General features: G+C 41.0%; 2 protein-coding genes across 4 annotated transcripts in view; one reads left to right on the top strand and one right to left on the bottom strand.

The window, feature by feature from the left end:
- Nucleotides 1–4,906: 4,906 nt before the first annotated feature.
- Nucleotides 4,907–13,238, bottom strand: ANAPC13 (anaphase promoting complex subunit 13). Of its 2 annotated transcripts, none has more exons than XM_069473220.1 (3): nucleotides 13,174–13,238; nucleotides 10,170–10,295; nucleotides 4,907–6,066 (listed from the first exon to the last, which is right to left on the bottom strand). In XM_069473220.1, the coding sequence occupies exons 2-3, from the start codon at nucleotides 10,266–10,268 to the stop codon at nucleotides 5,941–5,943; spliced, it is 225 nt and encodes a 74-aa protein (XP_069329321.1). In that variant the 5' UTR covers nucleotides 10,269–10,295; nucleotides 13,174–13,238; the 3' UTR covers nucleotides 4,907–5,940. The 2 variants fall into 2 exon arrangements, with proteins under 2 accessions (XP_069329321.1, XP_069329322.1); XM_069473221.1 differs by lacking the exon at nucleotides 13,174–13,238 and adding an exon at nucleotides 12,700–12,914.
- Nucleotides 13,239–13,366: 128 nt separating this feature from the next.
- Nucleotides 13,367–25,325, top strand: part of CEP63 (centrosomal protein 63) — a 48,509-nt gene continuing 36,550 nt past the window's right edge. Inside the window, exons 1-2 of one of the 2 annotated variants that reach the window (XM_069473218.1) lie at nucleotides 13,367–13,400; nucleotides 21,816–21,884. In XM_069473218.1, the coding sequence (XP_069329319.1) occupies nucleotides 21,841–21,884 (44 nt within the window). In that variant the 5' untranslated portion in view covers nucleotides 13,367–13,400; nucleotides 21,816–21,840. Of the gene's footprint in view, nucleotides 13,401–13,468; nucleotides 13,692–21,815; nucleotides 21,885–25,325 lie in introns of those variants that run through there. The other variant, XM_069473219.1, reaches the window with a different exon arrangement.

Raw genomic sequence — 25,325 nt, 5'->3', positions numbered from 1 at the left:
TGCTGTACCTCATTCTCCCTCCAGAAGCCCTACCCAGTGAGACTGTGTGCCACTTAGAGCAAGTACCGTTCTGTGAACACAGTGGCGGGGCTAGGGGAGCTGCTGGAGACTGAGCTGGCAGGAGGGGAGGAAGCATGGGCAGAGATGCCAAGAAGGTAGAGAAGAGCATGCCATGGGCAGAGGAAAACCCCTTTTGCCCTTGGGTAGTGGCACCATGATAAAGGGGATCTGAGTCACCAGGGAAGGCATGGAATAACTGGGATGGGCTTGTACATCAACCTCTCCCTCACTTCCTTTGGAGTCATTTGGTTGTTTTCAAATTCTCCACCCTTTGCCCATCCCCCGCCCCCATCAAATCCACTCGGTGTGTTATGTGTGTGTCTGTGTGTGTATACATGCATGGTTGGCTCTTGGTAAGAGTAATATTAGCTGAAAACAGGAAATTGCAATTATCTGGCTATTTTTAACCTACAAAAACAGATTTTTCATAAGGTTCAACCCAATTGGGTAAACTAAAATAAAAACCCAGACATTAATAGAAACCCTTATACTAATGAGTAGAACTAATGAGGCAACCATTGGTCCGGCTCTGTAATTGTCTTCTCACACCTTACTGCAGTCAGAGGCTTTATTCTCAGATAACTGCGTTGCTGTGGCCAGGGTGGTAGAAAGCAAGGTCATGTAGTAGCTGGCAAAGAGCCGGGTGGAATTTAGGCAAGGACGTGCCCTGGGATTGGGTGATAACCTTGCTTCAAGTTCTGTCTGCCCCTCACCCCGTGGTCAGTCAGGCTAGTTTTCAGGAGGCAAGGGTGACAGAGAGCTCAGTTGAGCAACTGCACTGGAACAGCTTTTAAGGACTTGGAGCCCCCTGTCAGGACACCGCAGTGAGCCTGGGGTTCTGCCCAGCTTTTCTCCTGCCACTCCTCCTGACCTGCCTGCTTTACTGTCATCCCAAAGGCCAACGCTCACAGTGCCTTGAGTTCTCACTCCTAAGGCACGGGTATTCACTGGGTTGAGTTAGTCACTGTTCAATGTGGAACCCCGACAGACAGCTGCCATAGATACAAGGACCAACTACATAATTTATGGGGCCCAGAGCAAAATGAAAATGTGGGTCCCTTGTTAAAAAATCATTACAAGTTTCAAGGTAGCAGTAGCAGAGCATTATTCCAAACCGAACACAGGCCCTTTTGAGCGTGGGGCCCAATGCAACTGCACAGGCTGCACACCCACAAAGCTGGCCCTGTGGGCTCAGATGCAGAGGCCAGGGCCACCCATGGGGGAGCCAGGAGGGCCATGAGATATGAAGCTCCTGCAAGACACCACCCAGCTGCCTTTCCAGGCCTGCCCCTGCCCACCCTTTCTACAGGAGCTCACACCTGGGGGCGCGGCACGGCAAGGAACACTTAATGGTGGTAAGGTAGGGCCAGAATAAGAAAGAAAGCTTTGGAAGCTTAATGGATTATTCTTGGATGATGCCTAAATTATCCAAATGATTTCACACGAAGACCTGGGAAATAGCTAATTGAAAGAGCCCCAGGCTTGACTATGAGTTGGAGTCACAGGTGGGCAAAATTCCTGATTCCAGCCCTCTTTTTCTGTAACCAAGGTTCTGAACTGCACTCACTTTCTGTGTGCCCTCACTCCCCTGCCTCCGCAAAGCATGAGCAAGGAGCCCACTGGCTGATTTGCCCAGTCAAAGCCCGGCCGGCCAGAATCCCAGGGAGGCTGCGCTTTCCTCACATAAACCCCTACCCAGCACTTTGGGCAACTCGGATACGTAGAATCACTTCCAAGCAAAAGACCACATTTATTCAGGACCTTCAGTTTCAGAGTTTGCTAAAGCATCAGCCAGTGATTTAAACTTTCTAAAGGGCTTGGAGCGCCCCCTGCTGGGTACCATGTAGCATTGACATTAAACTATCCTCTGCGGAAGCACCCAAATCTGAAACTATACCTTAGGGCAGCGGTCCCCAACCTTTTTGACACCTGGGACCTGTTTCGTGGAAGACAGTTTTCCACGGAACGGGGGACCGAGGGATGGTGTCTCCGCCTCGGCTCCACTCATCAGGCATTGGATTCTCAAGGGGAGCGTGCAACCTGGATCCCTTGCATGCGCAGTTTGCAGTAGGGTTCGTGCTCCTAGGAGGGTCTGATGCTGGGCTCCGCCGGTGATGCGAGCGATGGGGAGCGACTGTGTGTACAGGTGGGCTTCGCTCGCTCACCAGCCCTCACCTCCTGCTGTGTGTCCGGTTCCTGGAGGGCCACGGACCCGGTTCACCATCTCACTGGGTGTAACCAGCGAGTGGGCAGCCTTAGGAAATTAACTTTGTATAAAACCCAGTGGCAACGTAGGCCATGGTAGCAAAGTTCTAAATTATATATGAGTTTGGTAAAAGGTCAAATTTTTTAATGTTTCATGACTCTTGGGCTTCTAATAAAAATTCTTTCAGTTCTTTGTCTCAATTACAGAAACAAAGTAAACATTTTGAAGTTCTGAGTGTTCTGACAGGGTTTTTTTCCCATTTCAGAATGGGTGGGTCACGGAAGGTTTTATGGGGTGGGGAGTGTGGTGGGGTGGGGATAACATGGTCCAGGGAGAGCACATGGGTTTTGGGATCAGATAGCATAGGTTAGAATCCATTTACTATTTGAGTGACTTGGAATAAGTCCTTTAACTTTAACCTTAAGTCATTTAAGTCATCATCTCCTGACCAATGAGGACAATGATATCCACCTAAAAAGTGAATGCCAGGACCAGAGCTCATGTGCATAAAGCACAGAGAAGTGCTTGATTAATCATGGTGTCACTGTTACTATACTATTAAGATGTGGGTCTAAGTTGAGCTTCAAAGGAGGGGCAGCTCCAGGACTCAGATTTTGTTTCTAGAGAATAGGGGCTGTATCTGGAGTCCTGTGTCTGGCTCAGAGATCTCAATACCTCTGGGTCATAAGGGCAGTGCTCATGCTGAGCACTTGAATCTCTTTAGAACCACATGGCCATGATCCAGGGTGCTGGCTTCATGAAAAACACCTGGCACTGGGCGAGTCTGGACAATTCCACTTCTAAGAGACATCCCAAGTCCCTCCACTTCTACCTCCATCTTTCTAGTCCAACCCACCACCATCTGGGTAATGACCTCTCCTCTTCAGTCTATCTGGGTCATTGCTGCTATCCTCACTGCCAAGCCTGAAGGGCCCTTGAAGGAGGTGGCTCCAATGCTTGGAGTCTTTGTCCAGTCTGAGACACTCAGGGCTGAGGTTCAGGTCTCTTTCAGGGGACCCCTGCAAACCATGAACCTCTGAGGTTCACCATCTCACTGGGTACAACCAGCGAGTGGGCATAGCTTTCTACTACTCCTAAGAGGCTCCTATCTTCATATTCTCTCCTCTCCCAGCTTCCCTTGTTTCCCAAACAAGGAGTAGCATAATTTTGGGGTATGTCTGCTTTCTGCTGTGCACAGGAAGGACAAAGGACCTGCCCACTTCCTTGGAGAGTGGAGATAATTCAGAAACAAAATCAGTATTTTAATTATGTGCTACAAATGCTACTTACCATAACTCCCCTTGATTACCCAATATAAATCAGGTCCCCTCCATACGCTCCTACACCCGCAGTAGTCACTGTTGGTGCTCAGGTGCCCTTTACCTGATCTGTGTACTCATTCCCCAGCTATTGGGTATTGGCTGTCAAAGGCTCATGGCGGTCCCCTCCCTGGCAATGCCCAGGAGGCTATGCTATTTCTGGGGATGGTAGGAGGGGCAGAGCCAATGACTGAATAATTCATACTTAGTATGTGGGCCTAGCCCTTTGCATTAAGGTGGGAAAACTGTTGGTACCAGCACGGTCCAGAGCTCCCATGAGAGCAGACTGAAGCGAGACTTCAGCTGACACATCTTTGCTCAGTTTCTTTACTTGCTCTATCCTGCTTCCCTCACAGGGATGTCCTGAGAGCACAACCTCCATAAAACACTTCAAAGAAAGTTCTGCTTCAGGCTTAGCTTCTAGGAACCCAACCTAAGTCACATCCTTTATTTTTCCTTCCTAGCTTATGGCACAATTTGAAACCATAGATTTATATGGCTATTGGTTTAATGTTTATATCTCCCCCACTAAACAAAGGCTTCATGAAGGCAGAAGCCATACTTACTTTGTTCATTGCTGTATTCCCAGCATCAAGGATAGCACCTCCCAGAGGAGAGCAATACACATGCTTTGAACTGCAAAGCTGGCAGGAACCAAAGGGCCACATAGCCTCTTGGCTTCTCTGCACACACTTTTCTCTTTGAGTGTTTTGGTATATATGCTTGAAGAAAGCTACAGTGTTATAGCAATTTACCATCTCTTGTGCCCATCATCCTTAAGTCAGTCCTAGATGGACAGATTCCAAAGCCCCAGCTGACAGAATCTGACTGGCCCAGGTTAGGTTACCTAATTCCTGATACAACGAGCTACAGTTCTGGCACAATAACACAGGTCACAAACTTGCCAAATGAGGCCATTCCTGGGGAGGGTGCAGTTCTCAGATGAGGGTCATAGTCAAACAGACAAACCAATAGCTGTCTTACGGGAACCACATTCTGATTCAGTTGAAATCAAGACAACTTCTGTATTTTACTGGTCTACCGATATTCCAGGGAAAGGCTGGGCTGGATTCATATGAACATTCATCAAGTTCCTAGATGTTAGTACCTTAGATATTATACATTGCAAGTTGTAAAATCCTCATTTAATGAGAATGTGAAAGAACTGTGGCATACTAGGTACTTTAATTTTTTCAAAAGCTTTGCATTCTTTTGGTATGATTTTTTTCTAAACATCATAATTCTCTTTTCTATTAGATTGTCTTTCTTTGGATCTTTATTCCAAAGATAAATCATTTCTAGGCAGGACCACTGATGCAAAAGGAAGAGATCAGTCTAGATGTGTCTGGATTACAGGATGGTTGCTACAACCATGTTTCTGCTTGAAACTCTAAAATAAGCTCATTTGTTTTGTGATGTACTTCTTCCTCCTAAAAGGCAGGTAAACAAAAAGACTCAAGCAAAAAGAAGATGAGAAGAGATTTAGATTATTCTGTGTTTTCAGCTTTTTCAATGAGGGATACAGATGTATAAGCCAGGACTTCTTTCTACAGAGTCTACATGTTAGAGAACAGGAAAGACACTGTTTTAACAGAGGCAAATAATTCCAGGAAATAAATATACATGAATGTGTTTTGCAAAATACAGGTTCTTATACAAATGTATAACTAAATACTGATTCCATGGTGGTTTGGTTATATCTGAAAAGGCTTTGAGAAAATAGGAAATGCCATTACTAGATAAAATTAGTGGTCCACATCGCCAAAGAGCCTTTCCAGCAGCACCAAAGGAAGTTGTAAGGACAGCAGAGGTAACTGTCAGGTAACTTTTTAATATGTAAATTTATAGAAGTTTCAAAATACCATGGAGAATCTTAGGAATCACAGTCATCAGTGAATGGGATATCTATAGATCCATAGCATCTACAGGCTAAATCCACTCAAAGTTGGGGAGTATGAGAAGTTAATTATTCTCCTGTCTGGCTTCCTCTTTGCCTTTCCCTCTGCTGTCTGTAATCACCTGTGTCACAGGACATGTAAGAGTAGGCGGGAGGTGTTAAACTTTGACAGTAAATCGAAATCAGAGTTAAAGGCAAACGTTTAACCAGTCACGTTTACACAAGCTACTGAATGAAGAGTTTTAGGGTTTAAAGAGTCAAATATTCTACATTCCTGAGAAATCTTAGTTTCTCATTCTGGTGAATATTTTCACATTGTACTTTGCTACTATAAACTAACTGGGCATACATTTTTGAGTGTTGATTTACTACCCAAAGATTTGAATTAGGAAACTAAAAGAAAACATTTTGTATCTGTGTATTTTATAAAAACGCATCCATAAGAAAGGAGCCATGTGTCAGTTTCCAATGGGGGGAACATTCTCATGGAGATACTGTAAGGCTAAGTCTGTCCACTTCATTTCTTGTTCTTTGACAGATTCTGTGGTACCACCGTTGTCTTGTTCAGGTTCAGGAAGCTCATTCTGGAAAGGTACAGTGGACACTTAGAACAGTAATATATTCTGTATTAACCTCTTAAAACTCAAGAGCACTTAGAATTAAAACCTGTGAATTCCTAGGAACAGGCAACATAATTGACGTACATACTCTAAAGAAAGAACTAAAATAAACAGATGCAAGAAAAATATCAGAAGTATCACACAAACATGGCCTGGTCCCTCTTCAGTAGGAACGATGGGCATGAAGACTCTGGCGTCTATGCAGCAGGCAGTGTGGCAGAAGGCTAAAGTCAGAGGCTTTCGGAAGCCAACTAGGATCCAAGCCCACAACTCTACCGTTTATAGGGTTACTTGACCGAGGTATTCAAATCCTTGAGGCCTCTGTCTCCTCTTTGACAAATGGGAGAAAATAGCTATCACTTCACAGGACTGCTGTAAGGATTAAATTAAGTAATTTAGATAAAGTGGTTAGCACTGTGTGGGCATCCAGTGCTCAAGGAATCTTTGCTATTATTATTAGTGGCTAGGAACACTGAAAAAAGCCAATACTAAATCTTTTTGGGGGACTGTGCTTTAAAAGAATATGAGATTTGTGGGCATATTCCTTAAGCATTAGAAACGTGTCCAAAAAACTACCCTGTACCCAACATGCCTATATTATAATGAAGGTGGAGATGGAGGGGAAACACTGAAAATGTAACATATTACATTTTAACATCTAATAATAGATAAGACCTCCCCCTTGTGGTGGAGCAGGGCAACATAAGACACAGCAAATGACCAATCACACCCTACCAGCAATTTTCTTAAATGGTAAGCCATGGGTCATGCTTAGTGCAGAATCTGGGATTATTTCCTTATATTTTAAATTTAAATTTATTACTACAAGGCCGGGCGCGGTGGCTCACGCCTGTAATCCTAGCACTCTGGGAGGCCGAGGTGGGCGGATCGTTTGAGCTCAGGAGTTCGAGACCAGCCTGAGCAAGAGTGAGACCCCATCTCTACTAAAAATAGAAAGAAATTATATGGACAGCTAAAAATATATATATAGAAAAAATTAGCCGGGCATGGTGGTGCATGCCTGTAGTCCCAACTACTCGGGAGGCTGAGACAGGAGGATCCCTTGAGCTCAGCAGTTTGAGGTTGCTGTGAGCTAGGCAGACGCCACGGCACTCACTCTAGCCTGGGCAACAAAGTGAGACTCTGTCTCAAAAAAAAAAAAATAAATAAATAAATAAATAAATTTATTACTACAGAAACTCTGCTTTGTACCAGAGTTCACTGACAAATTTCTATTATCTGAATTTACATTCTGTTTTAGGGTTGGCAAACTGTTATTCAATATCCAGACTTATGATTTCTCACTGGATTCTAATTTCCAATTTGTGAGTATGTTTTTCCCCTTTAAAGTTATGTTCAATGTATATTAAATGATATTTACTCACAATATGTGTAAGTATATTTGAATTACACACATATTGCTCTACAAATGTAAGGTTGGGATTCAAACATCCTTGTACAGACCGAAAAGAGCTATCATTTATTATAAATGCAAAAATATACTTAAAGAAGAAAGTCTGGTCCTAATAATTACTTATAGATGACAAAGAATAAACAGGTCCTTGGGTAATAAATTATTTTCAGAAGCAGGCAACTTTTCTTAATTTCATCCTATCTGTGGTATGCTTTTTAAAATAATGTCTTTCCTTTGGTGACTATTGTCTTTTGCAATGAATACCAACACATAAAATTGCACATATACCTGGAAAACAAGAGTATCATAAACACAACCATCCAGTATGGTTTACTGCAAAAATAGCTGTAGTTCTTTGCAACTACCCCTATCAAAAGGTGGAAACCATTTCCCCAGTCTTGGATTTGGACTGGGTATGTGACTTGCTTTGGCCAACAGAATGCAGTTATGGTGCCTGTGGGCCAGTTCTTGGCCTAGGTGCAGTTTCTTCTCATGCTGCTCTTGGAACCATGAGACTGAGAAGTCTGGGCTAGCCTGCTGGATCATGGCAGACCATGGCCTAGTTGTCCCATTATCCAGCTGACAGCTTGCTAACTGCCAGACATGTGAGACAGTCCAAGATCACCCAGCCTCCAGACAGTCTGTTGGCTGCATGCACAACACAAGCCAGGTCTAGCAGGGATCAGCCGAGCTGGCACAGACCAGAAGACCCTCTCAGCCGAGCTACAAAATCATGAAATGAACAGTTTTTGTTTTAAGCCACTAAGCTTTGGGGTGATTTGTTATGCAGCAAAGCTAACTTGACATACACATTGCCTTAAAATTATAAGACAAAGGAAAAGGTATGGATTAGCAAGAGGGCAAGGCCACCATCTGAAAGTCAGCAGAGAAGTGTCCCTCTCCCTAATCCCCTACTACACAAATGGTCCCCAATCCATGCCATCACATCCCCAGAATTTAGCAAGTCTCCTCTATTTTCTTGACTTTATTTAGGCCCTCCTCCCTTGCCTAGACCCCTGTAAGAGCTTCCTAATTGGTCTCACTTCCCTTTCTCCATGTCAGACCATCTCCAATAAAGCTACTAAACTGATTTTCCAAAAGCCAGATCTGAACATGGCAGTCTTGTTCTGAAGATCACTCATTGCAGGATCTACTGCGGATGAGGTCTAAGTGTAGCATCAAATACTTCTCTCAAAATCTGGTCTGAGTCCAACTTTTTGGCCTAATTAGATGATAAATGTATTCTCCATCTACACCAACTCTCTCACTGTCTCCCAAAGCCTTTCAAAACTCTGGGCCTTTACATACCTGTCCTCTCTGGTGCAGTGACCTTGTCTACCCCCACTAAACTTTTGGTCCTTCCTTACAACCCAGCTTAAATATTACGTTCTTTCTGAAGCCTTTCTGATGCCCACCAACCAATCAGCTACTTCCTTTATGATGAGGCTATTTACCCCCCCTTAGATCACTTATTATGATAATGATTTATTGATATGTGTTGCCTCTCTAGGTCCCCCAGGGGCAGGAACCATATCTTGTGTTCAGATGGCACACAGGTTTCAAAAAAAATGCTTGTCAAGTGAATGAATCAACAAAGCTCACAAGACAGGATTTGGAGCTTCACAGACCTAGGTATAAAGTCCAACTTAACAGCGACCAGACTTTGGGCAAGTTCCCTTTTCTGATCTTATTCCTTTCCTATAAAATGGGGATAATACCACCTTCCTTGCGGGGTTGTTTTAAAGATTAGAGATAATGTATATCTTCAGCCTCAGTCCCTGGCATAAACTGGTATTCAATAAATGGCAGTTATGATTCCCATTATGCTCTTTCTTTTGACTATATTCCTAAACTTGAACTAAGCTGTGATTTGTTCTTTGATATGTATATTATTAATTGAACACATTACTCTTATTTTTAAATGCTGCTCTAAACAGCAGCACTGGACAACTTACCTGAAAATTATATTTTATTAACCACTCTCCTCAGGTCAGCTGGAATGCTTTAAAGAAAAACAGTTCCCAGGCCCCGTTCTCCTTTGGTAGGCCGCTATGACATAAATAGGATTTTTAATGAACACTTATTTACAGAAGCAAAACTTTTGGATCACTTATAACATGAGGTTTAAAATAGTCCTTGCAGAGGAGTTTTCCAGAGATTAGGGAAGAAAAGAATATTCTAGGAGCCTGTTGGCCTAAATGCAAAAGAGAAAAAGTCAGGTGTCTTCTGAATATTTTCCAGGGAACCTAGGATAGGTGTGTGTTCTAAGAATGTGAGTTTCTAAAAATGTCAACAGACTGAGAAGCCATAGGCCGGGAAGTAAGAAACAGCATTTATGCTGCTGCTCCTTATCTTACACACTAAATTCTCATTTTTTGATTTATTTCTGGCTTTGGTGTGATGGACAGAACATGGCTCAGAAACTCTGGGCTCCAGTCCTGGAGTGACCCCTAACTGAGCTGGTCATATTTCTGAACCACATTTCTCTTCAAATAAAAAGTTGGGCTAGGTGCTCTCCAGAGGCTTCTGGAGTTAGAGAACTCCATAGCTTTCATTTCTTTGCCCTACTAATCTTCCATTGATATTCCACCTCCACTAGGTACAGCCAGATGATACCTTTAACCCATCATCCTCAGCTTAAATGATAACCTACCAGTGGTATCGCAACATCCTCGTAAGGCAGCTTGTCTTCTCGCCAAGCATCGTCAATCAAATCCAAGATCCTTCCATCTCTCTGTACCTCACTGTCCATTTTCCTGCAGCTTTGATTTTGTCAGATCTGTAAACCAAAGAGGTTATTTCTTTTTTTTTTTTTTTTTTTTTTTTTTTTTTTTTTTTGTTGAGACAGAGTCTCACTTTGTTGCCCAGGCTAGAGTGAGTGCCGTGGCGTCAGCTTAGCTCACAGCAACCTCAAACTCCTGGGCTTAAGCGATCCTACTGCCTCAGCCTCCCGAGTAGCTGGGACTACAGGCATGCGCCACTATGCCCGGCTAATTTTTTTTCTATATAGATTTTTAGGTGTCCATATAATGTCTTTCTATTTTTAGTAGAGACGGGGTCTCGCTCAGGCTGGTCTCGAACTCCTGACCTTGAGCGATCCACCCGCCTCGGCCTCCCAGAGTGCTAGGATTACAGGCGTGAGCCACCGCGCCCGGCCGAGGTTATTTCTTAAATGTGAAGACTGAGATGGTGTCATCCAGTATTAGGATTTCCCAGACTTTTCAGCCTGGAGTCATGTTTTGGCACAACATCACCCTGGGAAAAGCTCATTTTCTCACATGAGTCAGGTGACAACTTATAAGACCACAGTTCCTCCCCCTCCACCCGCTGGTAAATGCTTTATACTGTACATTAGACAGACATAGCCCAGTGTCAGACCAGTGCCAGAGTGTGACAAGACGGCAACATATTCCTAAATGAGGCCTCAAACACATTGCATCTAAATGTAGCTTTTCTCTCCCAGCTTGCCCATTCACCTTTCCCTGTTCATGATGCCTTTGATGAGTCCCTGACTAGTAACTGTTTCCTAAGTCTCCTCTCCAGCTCCTCTAGACTTGCCTGTGCCAATTTTATAAAAGTTTCTACCTGCTTTGGTTTGAAACTCAGCATTCTTAGGCGGGAGGAGCTAAATGAATATACTGGGATAACAATGAACTAGACTGTGTGCAAAGTGACCAGCTACAGGCCTGACACAAATCCTCAAGGCAAGAACCATGTCAGAAGTTGAGCTTGTAAAGGAAACTGCTTCCTTTCTTAAAATAGCACCCAGGCTGAGCTCTGAAAAAAGCATCTCCAGGTGAACAACAGTGGCAGAGCCCTGTATTGCTCCAGTTTCTACTTTCCTTTGGGGTCCCTTCCCCTGCTTAAGTATTAATGCTACATTCCCTTCAATGCCTGGCCCAAGTGGTCAAGATGCTTACTTAGCTCTTTGACTATAGCGGATTACCCATTTTTCTCCTGAACACTGTAATCTAAGCTAAAAGGCTGGCCAGCTTGGAGGATACCTTTGGATTCCCTGTTTCCAGGTTTAGGTCCTGTTTCCTCATTGTAGGCATCACCCTACTATCTGAAGGCCTGGAAGCAACTGGCACCAAAGGCACTCTCAGTCACTCCCAGTTTCTGAGACTTTGGAGTCTCACACAAGAAACAATTTTTGAGGGGTGAAACTCAACTATGTTATACAGGCCTATGTTTGTCCCCAGTAGTAAAACTGTAAAATATCTCTAATACCTGGGTATTAGAGATTCCCAGATTGGGGTGGGGAAGGGTTTTTAGCCCCATGATAAATTTCAGGCAAAATTGAAGCAAAAGGTGCCCAGCTACTTCTGTCACCAGTGAACCAGGTGAAGTCTTAATGTTTCACTCAAGAATGAATGCAGTACTACACAGTGGATAACTCAAGTTGAAGGATCTTGTCTTTAGGAAAATCCTCAGTTCCAGTTATACTTTTGAAGTCCCTGCCCTACAAGAGCTCTCCTCTTTCCTGTTGCCACTCCTTTGTCTTTGCTGCTCTGTCCCTTAGGATACCCTTCTCACTTCTCTCTGATCCAAACCTGCTGATTTTCCAAAGCCTATGCAGATTCCACCGTTCTATAAAGTTTTCCCAAATCACTCCAGCTTCAGCTGGGCTTCTGTCCTTGAACGCTTGCTTTTTGTCCTAATTTGATCCACTAAACAAGTTAGGTCAGCTTTGTGACCGACTACTGAGGTATTATTGTCTGTAACCGTTATGTATAAATTGTGTACCAGTGATTCCTTAACAGATCTTTCCACAACTTGGCCTCAATCTTTTTCACATGTCCCTCTTCCAAACACCTCCAACCCTTTCTCACTTTCCAGTCTTTGCACTTAAAAGCCCCTTTTCCTCATCACTAAAGTCTTTCAAACAACACGGGTATCAGCTCTGCGAGGTCAACATCCCATTTCCAGGGTTAAGCGCCAAGGTGCCTTCATCAAGACAGTAAGTGCGCAGGACACGGCCACTGTCCCAAGCACTCGCCACACACTATGACCACTACCAGTCTCCTGCAGAAACTTTCCTTATACATGCGATAGTACCAATGCCTGGAATGCTCTTTGTTTTCCCTGGCGAACCCACAATCGGTCTACAAATCTTAGCTCCCTGATCGCCTTCCGCAGGAGGCCCCCTCTAACCCCAGGCTGAGCGCGGTACAGGTACCCACCCTCCATCCCCCGGTCCCGCAGTTCCCTGGGCGCAGCGCATGGCACCAACTGAGGAGCTTGTCACACCGTCCAGACACGCAGTGCCTGCGTTCCTCCGCACAGGAGCACGTTTTATCCATCTCCGTATTTTACAGCTTTGTAAACATGTGATTTATATGATCAAGGAGAGAAAGCCTTTTCCCTTGCTAGAAATGACCCTCGCAGGCCACCACCATTCGTGGCAGTGTGTCACGTAATCCCCCAGGTGCGGCTTCCGGCCTCAGGCAGGATATACCAAATGTGGAAGTGAAGGGGGGGGTCTAAGAGCGCCATGCAAGTTCCTTTCCACCCAACACAGCATGCAGTAAGGGAGAGGATTACGAGCGTGAAGTGAGGGCCTCGGCCTAGGCCAAAAGCAGGAGCAAGTCCGACACTGAGGAACGAAGGCGTTCCCAGCCCGCAAGACCTAGACCGGGGGCGCTAGAAACCCTTACCCGCGCCCGGCCCACCGCGGCACCGGCTTCCTCCCACCGCGCCCTCGGCACCACGTGACCCGCACGCTCCTCTCTCAGATCCCGGATGTGGGTGAGCTCATTCGCCGGCGCGGAGGAGAAGACCGTGTTTCAATAAAAGCGAGGGGGCGGTGGGCGGGACCGGCGTGCCGACGATAGAGGCAGGGCGTATGGTTGGCGGTGACGCGCGTGCGCAGCGCGGGCCCGAGGTAACGGCGGGAAGGCTCGGGCGCGCTCGCGGCGGTCTTGTAACTGCTGTGCACTCGGACGGGCCAGGGGCGGGCGCGTCTGTTCCGGAGGCGGCCCTGGCTGCCGTGGTGCCGCTGGCCTCGTGGCCGCATGGCCTACGGCTGGTTCCCGGGGCAGCCTGCAGGGCACCAGGCCCGTCCCCGCCAGCTTGCGTCCGCTCGGGCGCGCCGCCCCTCGGCCTCGCCACCCACGCCCTGCAGATCGGCGGAGGCAGGCATGGCCCCGCCCCGGGCGCCGTTCGGCCCTGCCAGGTGGTCAGCCCTCCCTCGGAGCCCAGGCTGGCGGGAGGGCGCTTGGGAGGGTGGCGGGGTGGGCGAGCTGCTCCCGAGGTGTCGTCTTCCCCCGCGCAGCCAACCTGCGGGCCAGTCCCCCTGCTCAGTGGAGGGACCCCCGGCACAACCTCCCTGCCTGGGCTGCTGTATCTAGCTAGCGCTTTCTAGCATCGTTGCGGCATATTTCATTTATGGCCGATGATACCGGCTCTTTTTATGGTGGGAAGTTAATTAAGGTTAACAACTTTTAAAAGAATGAGTTGGTTTAAATGTTAACATTAGTACGGGAGGAACGGAAATGTGGCAAAAATCGTGAAGGACTGAAATTGGGGAACTCTGAACTGATGCACACAAATCAGCGATGGAAATAAATGATAGAAGATTTAAAAAGGATAATTTCTTAAGAACACTTTACTTATGAAGATACTTGAAGACAGACAGTTCATCTAGGCACATAATACGGTTTTTCTTACATCATCAGGAAAGTTGAGTCTGATGTCAGAGATTAGTCTTCATTTACAGTTGCAGTGCAGTACACTTGCACAAAGCAGTTTCCTTGAGCTTTATACCCGACTCCTTAAACCAATTTAAACCGATTTAAAAAAAAAATATTCCTTTAATAAAGCAGTATGTTAGGGTAGATGCCTTGTATTTATACAGTTCCTCACATGCTTGCATTTTTTATTTTATATGAAGAGGAAATCATAAGGATCATTGGCTATACACTACCTTCAAATATTTACTTTTCTACTTAATAGCTGTAGCTTAATGAGGTAGTAGTGTATATAATTTTATTTGTAATGCAGTGCCATCTTTAATTTTTATCCTAAGCTCTTTATCTTTTGACTAGTATCATTATCAGTGAGCAGTATAGTAAAAAAGCCCCTGAAACTAAAAAGGTTTAGAGATTTATAAACATTCAGGCACACTGCCCTCTAAAATGTATATATATTAAAGTCTAAAAATTATTTGTAAAACTTGAATATGTGAATTGTACTGATGCCATTTCCACCAGTTAAGAGGTAGGAAACCTTTGCATAGTCCTTCCTGTCCTCATTTATGTTGTGGATGGTGGCAGCATCAGTAGGCCACTCCACATAGGTTTCTACTTTTAAAAAATGTCGACTTGACTTGAAATTCAGCTAAAGCTAACATTGATATTATTAATATAAGTTTTCAGGAATTGAATTTCTGATTTTTATGTTCCTTTAGGTTCCCTCCCCACCCCTAGCTAGGTTTGTTTTTTTCAGTTTTACAAAACTATAGTACTATCATTACACTTGTACAAATTAATATAAATTCTATAATGTCAATATTGAGTTGGGGTTCGGATTTCTTCAACTCTCCCATAAATAAATATCTTTTCACAATTAGCTTGTTCGAACCCAAATCCCACAAGGATCTGCCTGTTGCATTTGGATGATGCACATTTTACATTTTATAATCTATAGCAGTTCCCTCACCTTTTTATTTTTCCTAAACATTGTAAATTTAGCTGGTTGCATTACATGATATCCTGTTCCCTTTAACATGTATCTCTGTTCCCTTTATGTCCTCTAAACCAGTGGTTAGGTCTAGAATTGTGCTGTCCAGTATAGTAGGTACCGACGAGCTGTGGCTATTTAAATTAATTAAAATGAAATAAAATTAAAAGTTCAGTTTCCTGGTTGCAGTAGCCACCTTCCAAGCTCAGTAGCCACAGATTGCCTAGTGGCTACTGTTTGAACAGTGCACTTGTAAAATATTTCTGTAATTGCAGAAAGTTGTATTGAGTAGCACAGATCTAGAAGCTTCATCAGATTCAATCTTGATGTGTGTGTGTGTGTGTGTGTGTGTGTATATATATATATATTTTTTTTTTTTTGGTGGGGTTGGGGAGAGAAAATTTCATAGGTGGTGCAATATACTTAGTATTTCATTAATTATCAGCGTGGCAAGTGATGTCTGAGTTGTTTCTCCTTTCGTGATGTTAAGATTGAGCATTGTAGTGGGTTCAGATGTTGTTGGCCCAATCCATTCATCAAAATTCTCCAAGAACCTTTCACTTAATGGTGAAATCCTTTCATAGATTTAGGTATTGACTGTATCTATTTTTGCATTAGGGATTGTGAAGTGGTGATTTTCAATTCTATCATTCCTTTAGTATTTATTAGCTGGGAATCTTTGCTGAAGAAGAACTTTCTTATCAGCTATTTGACTACCCTGAAATACACTTTGTACAGAAAAGGCAAGAAAACTGCTTTAATTCTTTCCCTCTATTTTCAGACTACAGTAATATGTAGGTGGCCTAGCAACCTCCAAAGGTAACCTATGGAGTGTTTTTGCCTTTTTAAAATCATCATAAACTTATAGACTTTAATATATTTAATATTAATATGTAAACTGTTTAAACATACTGTAGTCATTTTTTTTGATACTCAAATATATTCAAATTGTTGGCAAGTGAGATTCCCTTTAAATTGGCTCTTGTTCCGTTTGATATACCAAGAGTTTTGAGTTTTCATAATTTCCTTTCTTTTTTTTTTTTTGAGACGGAGTCTTGCATTATTGCCCATGCTAAAGTGCAGTGGCATCATCACAACTCACAGCAACCTCAGACTCCTGTCCTCAAGTGATCCTCCTGCCTCAGCCTCCCGAGTAGCTGGGACTACAGGCATGTGCCACCATGCCTGGCTAATTTTTTAATTTTTTTTTGTAGAGACAGTGTCTCACTGTGTTGCTCAGGCTGGTCTTGAACTCCTGACCTCAAGTGATGCTCCTGCCTTGGGCTCCCAAAGTGCTAGGATTACAGGTGTGAGCCACCATGCCTGGCCCTTGTCTTCTGATAAAACATTTTGCAATTGAGCCCTGGTTCCTTTGAGTTGGAGGTAATTAGAGATCACAGTCTGGGTAAGAGAGGTGTTCTTGCTCCTAGGTTGGTTAGTGGTCCTAGGATTTACAATGGTCAGAGTTAGGAAATGCACTTTTTTAAAAGAGAAAATAGAGAGTTCACACTGCTTCCAATTTAAGCTTCATTTTATAGTTTTTTTTTTAACATTTGATTTTATATTTGTATCTTTTTCTCTTTTACTGAAAATGTTGGTACCTAATTGCCATTAATATAATTACTTTTTTCTTATATATAATGATTTCAAATTAACAATACCAATTTTGTTATTGCCAATATGATTCCTAAATAGAGCTTAGGATTTCTTTTCAGTCTTTTTTATCCTTAGTACATATGCCTTCAGGGCTTTGTACAGTGAAATTATTGTATTTGAAGGCATATGAAATAATTTATTGTATGGTTAGTCTGTCAACTTGATATCTAGTTGATAGTTGATTTATTTTGTTTTGTTTCCAATTTTTCAGTACTGCTTTTTTTTCATTTTGATTTGATTTATCATGTGTAAAACATTAGCATAATTCCTAAAAAAATAAGCACCTATAAAACAAGGGTCATTCAGAGTTTAGCTTTCTTCCCTGTTTCCTTCACCCTGTTTGTTTATTTATTTATAGGAAACTGTGAAAACTCAAAACTATTGGTCATATCAATAGGAATGGGGGCCAATATAAAGGGGGATCTCACTTCCCATTTTTTACTGGCTTTGGTTTTATTGTTCCATAAAAAAAAATGCACCTAAAAACAAATATGCAAGCATCATAGATAAAAGGTTCTATTTACATATGCTGTTTTGTATCTTGCTTTTTAACCTAATAATATATGCCCTGTAGGTCCCTCATAGAAGTTTGTAGACATTGTTACTCTTTTTTATAGTTTCATAGAATTCCTTTGGTGGAGGAATATTTAACTAGTCTACTCTTGGTAAGCATTTGTGTTATTTTCTGTTACAAATAATGCTGCAGTGAATATCCTTGTGCATGTGTTATTTTGTATTTTTAGCAATGTGTCTTTGGTATAGATTGTAAGAAGTAGCATTGTTGAATAATAGGGTAAATTCATGTATCAGTTGGTAGATGTTACCAAAATCTCCCCTGTGGTAGTTGTACCGTTTTATATTCCTATCTACAATGTGTGTGAATGCCTATTGTCCCATAGACTTGTCATCAGACTTTTAATTTTTAGTTAATCTGATATAGGAGAAAGAGTAACTCAGTGTAGTTTTAATTTGTGTTTTTATTATTATGAGCAAGGTTGAACATCTTTTCATATGTTTAAGGCTATTTACATTTATTTTTCTTTGCATCGCTTGTTAATATCTCTTGCCCATGTTTCTGTAGATTTTTTTCCTAGTTATAAGCTCTTTGTATATTTGGGTAATTGATGCTTTGTGGTAAAACTTTCAAATACTGTTGTCATTTGTCTTTTAACTTTGCTTATGGCATTTTTTTAATGTAAAAGTTTGTTTTTATATATTCATATTTCTAAGTCTTTATCATTATTCTTCCTGGATTTTGAGTCATAGTTTGGACAATATATTTAAAATTTAAGTTTTTTGAAAAATTTCTCTAATACCTTATCCACTGACTTTTTTTCCTTTAAGTTTAATGAGAAGCCTTTCTGGAAAATGCTAAATAATATTGATTATTCATAGTTTTGGGGAAGGAGTGGGATCTTTAATTTGGGGGGGTGGAAACAGTACCCCTTTAAACACACACACACAGAGCATGCACATGGCCCCAATTTTGGCAGAATAATTCTTGGTCTTCCCCAAAGGGACAATTTGTTATACCCATGACTGTTGCCTGCAAAAAATAAAAGAGAAAAAAAGAAACAAACAAAAAATAATATTGATCATTGGAACTGCTATAGTTTACCAGCCATAGTATATTTGACATAACCATGGATCTTTGTCATTACAGTGATCCCAAGGCAGGTAAAGGGCCAGAACATTGTCATCCTTCTTTAAACTAGACTTCAAGGTTAGGCATATTCCTCCTCTTAGTACATACACATTATTCATAATTCTATCTGGAGTTTTTATTTTCTTTCTGTGTCCAATTTTGTCAGTAATTTGATCTCGGGCATATACTCTGATATTTTTCCTAATCTGTAAAATGAAGAGGTTAAATTAGAGGCCTGAAGTGCTTTCTAGCTCTTAAATTCTAATATGTTAATGACTTTCAAAGATCTACCTATTATCAGACATTCTATTTATATTCTTTTCCCTTCATATTTAAAGTGTGTTTTTCCTGCTTCCCAGACTTGATTAACTTGTATTTCCTTTAGCCATCCAATTGCAAATTTCACTGATTTAAAACACCCTTCATTCCAAAGGAGAGTTATAATTAGTAAGTACTGTTTGTTGATGTTTTGGTTTAATTGTGAAATGAGTAAGATCATACCAATTGTAGAGCTGTACATTTTACATTTAACCATATTATCACTGCATGTTAGTGGCAAGGAATAGCATATTATCAAACAGTATTTACTTAAATTTGTATTTGATATTATGAAGAAAGAATATCTAACTTTATGTAATTATCACATGGCACATGCAAAGAAATAATCAGAGTGACATAGTACATAGAGTTGAATGAGAGGTTGGTTAGGAAAGGAATCAGTGATGTAGCTGTGAGCAACTCATAACAAAGATCCACAGAAAATCTGAGTCCTTGCTATTTACCTGATACTAAGGAATGAAAATTGATGGTGTTTGGCAGCTACTCAAGCAGATGGTGAAGGTATTATTAAAGAAACACATTACACATTAGTAAGTTTATTTTCCACAGAGTGTGTTTCTGGTCCCTCCCTCCCCCCAACCCCTTTAAAAAACAACAACAACAACAACAACAACAACAAAAAACCAGGGATCTCTTTGTCTTAGTCTTAGACCATTATTTTGATTTCTGAAATGGCAATTTCCCTTATGTAGACTATTTCATTATTGTGCTGCTGCCACCTGGTGGCCACAGTGGTGATGTCATATGTCAGTTTAAATTTTTTTTTTTTTTATTGCCAGGTCACTATTGGACCAAAAGAAAATACGCTGATGTATTTTAAGATCTGGAATACTGTAAAATATATAAAGATTGCCCATTAGTTGGAACTCAAGCGTCACTACCTAGGTTGACTCCTAGGACTATAATTTATAGTTTATCATAGACAAGTTATTTAACCTTTTAAGCCTCAGTTTCCTCAAAGTAATAGTATCTGTCTTTTATGAATGTTGTGAAGATTGAATTAGATAATGGGTACAAGAGAGCTATTATATAACAGTTGGGAATTCAATGACATTTAACATCCATGATAACTATTGTTAATTATTAAATAATAGTAATCTGGTAATGTTTAAGAATATCATGACCTAAAGAAGTATAATTTTACTAATGATAATTTTAAATAACCAGTAGCACTGTATTAAGAATAGCACTTTCCTACATATTTAATAAATATCTATGTATAGTTGTCAGGAGCACACTATTTACACTGAGCATTTCATTGACTATTAGAACCCCGTGAGAGCTGTAAGAAGCCTTGGAGGTTATTGTTCATGCCCCTCATTATGCAGATGCAGAAATGGAAGTCTATGGACAGAGGAGGACTATATCCTAAGTCTCCATGTAGTACTGTGTGGACTATGTACTGCCTCCCAGTTCTAGAGTGGACCAAAACATAGAATCTAGGTTGCATTGTAATTTGACTCTATCATGGTTTGAAAGTGGAATAGAACATGGGAAGCTTTTTCTTTAGGTTTTTATTTTGTGTAATGTTGGTATAACATGTAGGGTAATTCAACTAGAAAAAAATCCTCCCTGCCATATTTGTGCATGAATAGTTTAGTACCTTTGGGAATGGATACAAAAAGGTTCAGTGGTTGTATTTTCCAGTCTTTTCATTTTCCTCTGTGTCTCTGGAACACCCTGGACCTACCTTTGTCACTATATTTGTCAGACTGAGAGAGCATTTTTGGCTAATTTTTTCTGTCCCATACTGGACAGTTAATTCCTTGAAAAGGGCCATGTCTGTCATCTCCGTGTGTCTAGTAGTACAACACTGAATTATTTGTTGAATGAAGGAATCTACTTGGAGCAATATAACTTTTAGATGAGGTGTTAGGACAAAGGGGCAGAACCTCCACAACACAGTCTTTGCTTATTGTCTAAGGAAAAGGAGGAGTTTCTGAGGAGTGAAAAATGGCTTGATATTTATGAACATTTTAAAGATTTGTGATAGAAGGTGAGAAACCTACAGCACATACTACTCATAGGCATTTCTGAATTTAAGGGTCTTCATTCCTCTCTCACTCTCATCTTCCGTTCTTCATGATGTATCTTTGCCTTTTTATGGCAGTCTGTTCTGTCTCCCCTCATCTCTTTCTAGGCTAGACCCTTCTCTGTAGTCCTCCAGGTATGACCAGTTTGCATACTGGGGCAGATATAAGAGAGGAGTTGAGATAAGCCAAAAGCAAAAAGCAGCTAGCACATTCCATGTTGGAATGCTATACTGAGCTCTGGAGCAGAGATGAATAAAATTGGTTTTCTGCCCTGGAGGGATGAATAGTCTAGTAAGGAAAAAGAGTGTATAAAAATCTCACTACCAGTGTGGTGTAACTTCTAGGAAAGAAGCTGTTAAGGACTAGGAGCTATGAAGTGCAGAGGAGGGAGGGTCCTATAGCTGCTTTTCATGGGAGAGAAGGTGTAGCAGGAAGCTCTATGGGCCTGTCTTCTCCTGGGTGAGTGGGATCTCCTGTGATGGACCAGGGAGTTCAACTTCAGTGCCTTTCACCTTTTTAAAGAATATTAATATCTTTATTTTTTTTTTTAAAGGCTATACTTTTCTTCTGACATATGTGACCCCTGTGTTTTCCTCTCATTTTGTAAGAGGGTTTGTGTCAGTGTTCCTTTGCTAGAAAGACCCACCTCCAGCCCTGGCCCACTCTTGCCTTAGGAACTTCACAGAGAACAATGAGGTATTTGATAGCAGTCGTATGAGGAGTGTCAACAGCCATTCAGATAAGTTTATTTTCTTTTAGTCTGAAATATATTTGGTAATGATATTTCTTGAAGTGATACTGTTTGACTGCTTCTACGGGCATCTTAAGAAGTGCTGCATTTTCTCATTGTTATTTGCATGCTTTCGTTCACCTTCTTAGGTTGTAAGTTAGAATGTTAGAACTTAAAAACTGAATTTTCTCATGACTAATTTTTTTTCTTTCTCAGTTGCCAAAACAAAGGGGATTTGGTGATGGAGGCTTTGTTGGAAGGAATGCAAAATCGGGGGCATGGTGGGTAAGTTTGCTTTTTGAAAAATTAATTTTCTTTATTAATATAATAATTGTAAATATTTTTAGGGTGCTTGTGATACTTTGATATGTGCATATAGTGTGTAATGATCAAATGAGGGTATTTAGTATATCACCCCAACCATTTATCATTTTTTTGTGTTGGGAGCATTTCAGCTCTTCTCTCTTAGCTATTTTGAAATATAAATTGTTAAGGTTTAAGGAACTTTACTGTGCTAGTCTGCCTTACTGTGCTACTTACTTACTAGTCACTTACTGGTTACTTACTAGCCACCCTACTGTGCTATTGAACACTAGAACTTATTCCTTCTATCCAACTGTATGTTTGTACCTGTTAACTAATCTTCACTCACTGTTCCCAGCCACTGATAACCATATAAATTTTTTTTTAATTTTGTTCTTAATTTCTTCATTGATCCAGTGGTCGTTAAGGAGCATATTGTTTAATTTTCATATATTTTTAGTTTCCAAAGTTCCTCTTCTTATTGATTTTTAGTTTTATTTTGTTGTTGTCTGAGAAAATATTTGATATGATTATGACTTTTTAAAATTTGTTGAGACTTGTTTTGTGGCCTAACATATAGTCTGTGTTGGAGAATGTTCCATATGTTGAAGACAAGAATGTGTATTCTGCAGCTGTTGGATAAAATATTCTGTAAATGTCTGTTGGGTCCATGTGGTTCCTATTGTAGATTAAGTCCAACATTTCTTTGTTGATTTTTCTGTCTAGATGACCTGTCCTATCCTGAAAATGGTGTGTTGAAGTCCCCAACTACTATCATATTGAGATCTATCTCTCTCTTTAGCTGTAATAATATTTGCTTCATATATCTCAGTTCTCTGGTGTTGGGTGCATGTGTACTTATAGTTGTAATATCCTCTTGTTGAATTAATGCCTTTATTATATAAATGCTGTCTTTGTTTCTTTTTATGTATTTGACTTAAACTCTATTTTGTCTGATATAAATATAGCTACTCCTACACACTTTTCATTTCTATTTGCATAGAATATTTTTTCCCATCCCTTCACTTTCAGTCTATGTGTGTCTTTACAGGTGAAATGAGTTTCTTGTAGGCAGCATGTAATTGGGGCATTTTTTTTTTTAATTCATTTAGCCAGTCTGTATCTTTTAATTAGGTTATTAATGATAGGTATCATTTTGTTAATTGTTTTCTGATTATCTTTTATATCCTTTATTCATTTTTTTCTCTTTTATTGTTTACTTTTATGATTTGGTAGTTTTTTATAGTGATAATGTTTGCTTCCTTTCTCTTTCTTATTTGTGTCTCTGCTCTACCAGTGAGTTTTATACTTTTATGTGTTTTCATGATAGTAGATATCACTTCCGTAAGCATTTTTCATACAGCTGGTCTAGTGGTGATGAATTTCCTCAGTTTTTGCTTGTCTGGGAAAGACTTTATGTCTCCTTCATTTTTGAAGGATAGCTTTGCTGGATGTGATATTCTTGGTTGGCAGTTTTTTTCTTTTTTTTTTTTCTTTTAGCACTTTGACTACATCATCCCATTCTCTCTTAGACTATAAAGTTTCTGCTTAGAAATCTGTTAGTCTGATGGGGATTCCTGTATATGTGACTCGATGCTTTTCTCTTGCTGTTTTTAGAATTCTTTATCTTTGACTTTTGATAGTTTGACTATAATGTGCCATGAAGAAGACCTTTTTGGGTTGAATCTATTTGGGGATCTTTGAGTCATTGTATCTGGAGATGTCTGTATCTCTTGTAAGACTTGGGAAGTTTTCAGCTATTATTTCATTAAATAGGTTTTCTATACCTTTGCCCATCTCTTCTCCTTCTGGAATTCCCAGAATTCAAATATTTGGTCACTTTATGGTCTCCCGTATGTTATGTAGGCTTTCTTCATTCATTTTATTCTTTATTATTTTTATTTTTTGTCTGACTGGGTTATTTTAAAAGTCTTCAAGTTCAGAAATTCTTTGTTCTGCTTGATCTAGTCTATTGTTGAAGCTCTCAGTTGTATTTTTCTTGTTGAATTCCTCAGTTCCACAATTTCTGTTTGGTTCTGTTTTTATATCTGTCTCTTTGTTGAATTTCTTATTTAGATCATGAATTGTTTTCCTGATTTCTTTATATTGCTTATCTGTGTTTTCTTGTATCTCACTGAGTTTCTTTAATATTATTATTTTGAATTTTTTTTCAGGTATTTCATAAATTTCTTTTTCTTTGGGACTTGTTACCAGAGAATTACTCGTTTCTTTGGAGGTGTCATGTTTGCTTGCTTTTTCATGTTTCTTGTGTCCTTACATTGATATCTGTACATCTGGTGTACAGTTGCTTCCTCCAATTTTATGGATTGCCTTTCATAGGAAAGATTTTTTTCCTGTAGATGTATCTGTAGTGTTAGTTGGGTAGGTTGCTTTGACTTTGATCTTGGTGGGCGCAGTAGTGTAGTTTCTGCATGATTTTTTCATCTGTAGTCGGTGTCAGTGGTGTCTGAGAGCTCCTCAGTAGCTTATACTGAAGTTGTTAGTGAAGGTTGTGGTAAGGCTTTGATGAGGATGGGGATGCCAGGCAGCCTGGTCTTCAGGCATCAATGATGGCAGTGGCAGGAAGGGTGGGCATGTTCTCAGGCCCCTGGATGGTGTGTGGAGGCACTGGTGATAGTGGGCAGGGCATATTGATACCCAGGCCCTCAGATGATGTGTATAGCCACTGGTGGTGGCAGTGGCAGGTGGTTGGGCTGTCCTCAGGTCCCCAGGTGGTGCATGTGGGTACTGGCAGCAGGTGGAGTGGGTCAGTCCCTAGGGCCCTGGACAGTGTGTGTAGGTGCCAGTAGTGGGTGGGACAGATCTGTCTTCAGGCCCCTAGATGATGTGCATGGGTGCCAGCAGGAAGGGCAAGCCTGTCCTCAGACCCTTGGATGTGAGAGGGTGCCAGCCAGTAAGTTTTCTTTGACCTTGAGTGTCTCACTGAAGTTTAAAAAGCTTATCTGAGTTATGCCTCTGACTGTATTATGCTTTGAGTACAGAAACAAAAGTGTTGAGCAAAAGCTAAGCTGATCCATGTCATGATTGTGGACAGTGTCTCTTTTTGGGATGTTTGCTTCATCTCAGCATTGTGAAGTTGGATGCTTGCCTTCATCCCACCTTGACTTTTCTACTCTTAAAAAGCAAAAGTACAAAGATTCTGTAACACTAAGAATAAGTGCTTCTTTTAAAAAGTATTTAAGCCTTAGTGATAGCTCTCTGTGGCCATTTCTGGAAACTTCTTTGAATCTAACACATCTATGTCTACCTCTGTTTCCACCTCTGCAATATCTGGCAACTCCTGAAACTTGGAAGGACATCAGTAAGTTTACAATAATAAGGTAGATTGTAGTAAATTTCTGACAATAAGGTGGGAATAAATAGTTGAAATAAATCTGGCTCAAGGTTACATTTCTTGAAGCC

This window comes from Eulemur rufifrons, chromosome 7 (genome assembly GCF_041146395.1).
Source record: "Eulemur rufifrons isolate Redbay chromosome 7, OSU_ERuf_1, whole genome shotgun sequence".
Taxonomy (NCBI): domain Eukaryota; kingdom Metazoa; phylum Chordata; class Mammalia; order Primates; family Lemuridae; genus Eulemur; species Eulemur rufifrons.
Note: the sequence above shows the minus strand (reverse complement) of the source record. Positions and strands in the feature narration are given on the sequence as shown.

Bases quoted from the DNA above. Each gene is read 5' to 3' on its own strand.
- ANAPC13 (XM_069473220.1), bottom strand. From the start codon at position 10,268: ATGGACAGTGAGGTACAGAGAGATGGAAGGATCTTGGATTTGATTGAC. The intron at 6,067-10,169 runs GTAGGTTATCAT...GTACCTTTCCAG, and splicing joins AGGATGTTGCGATACCACTG to AATGAGCTTCCTGAACCTGA.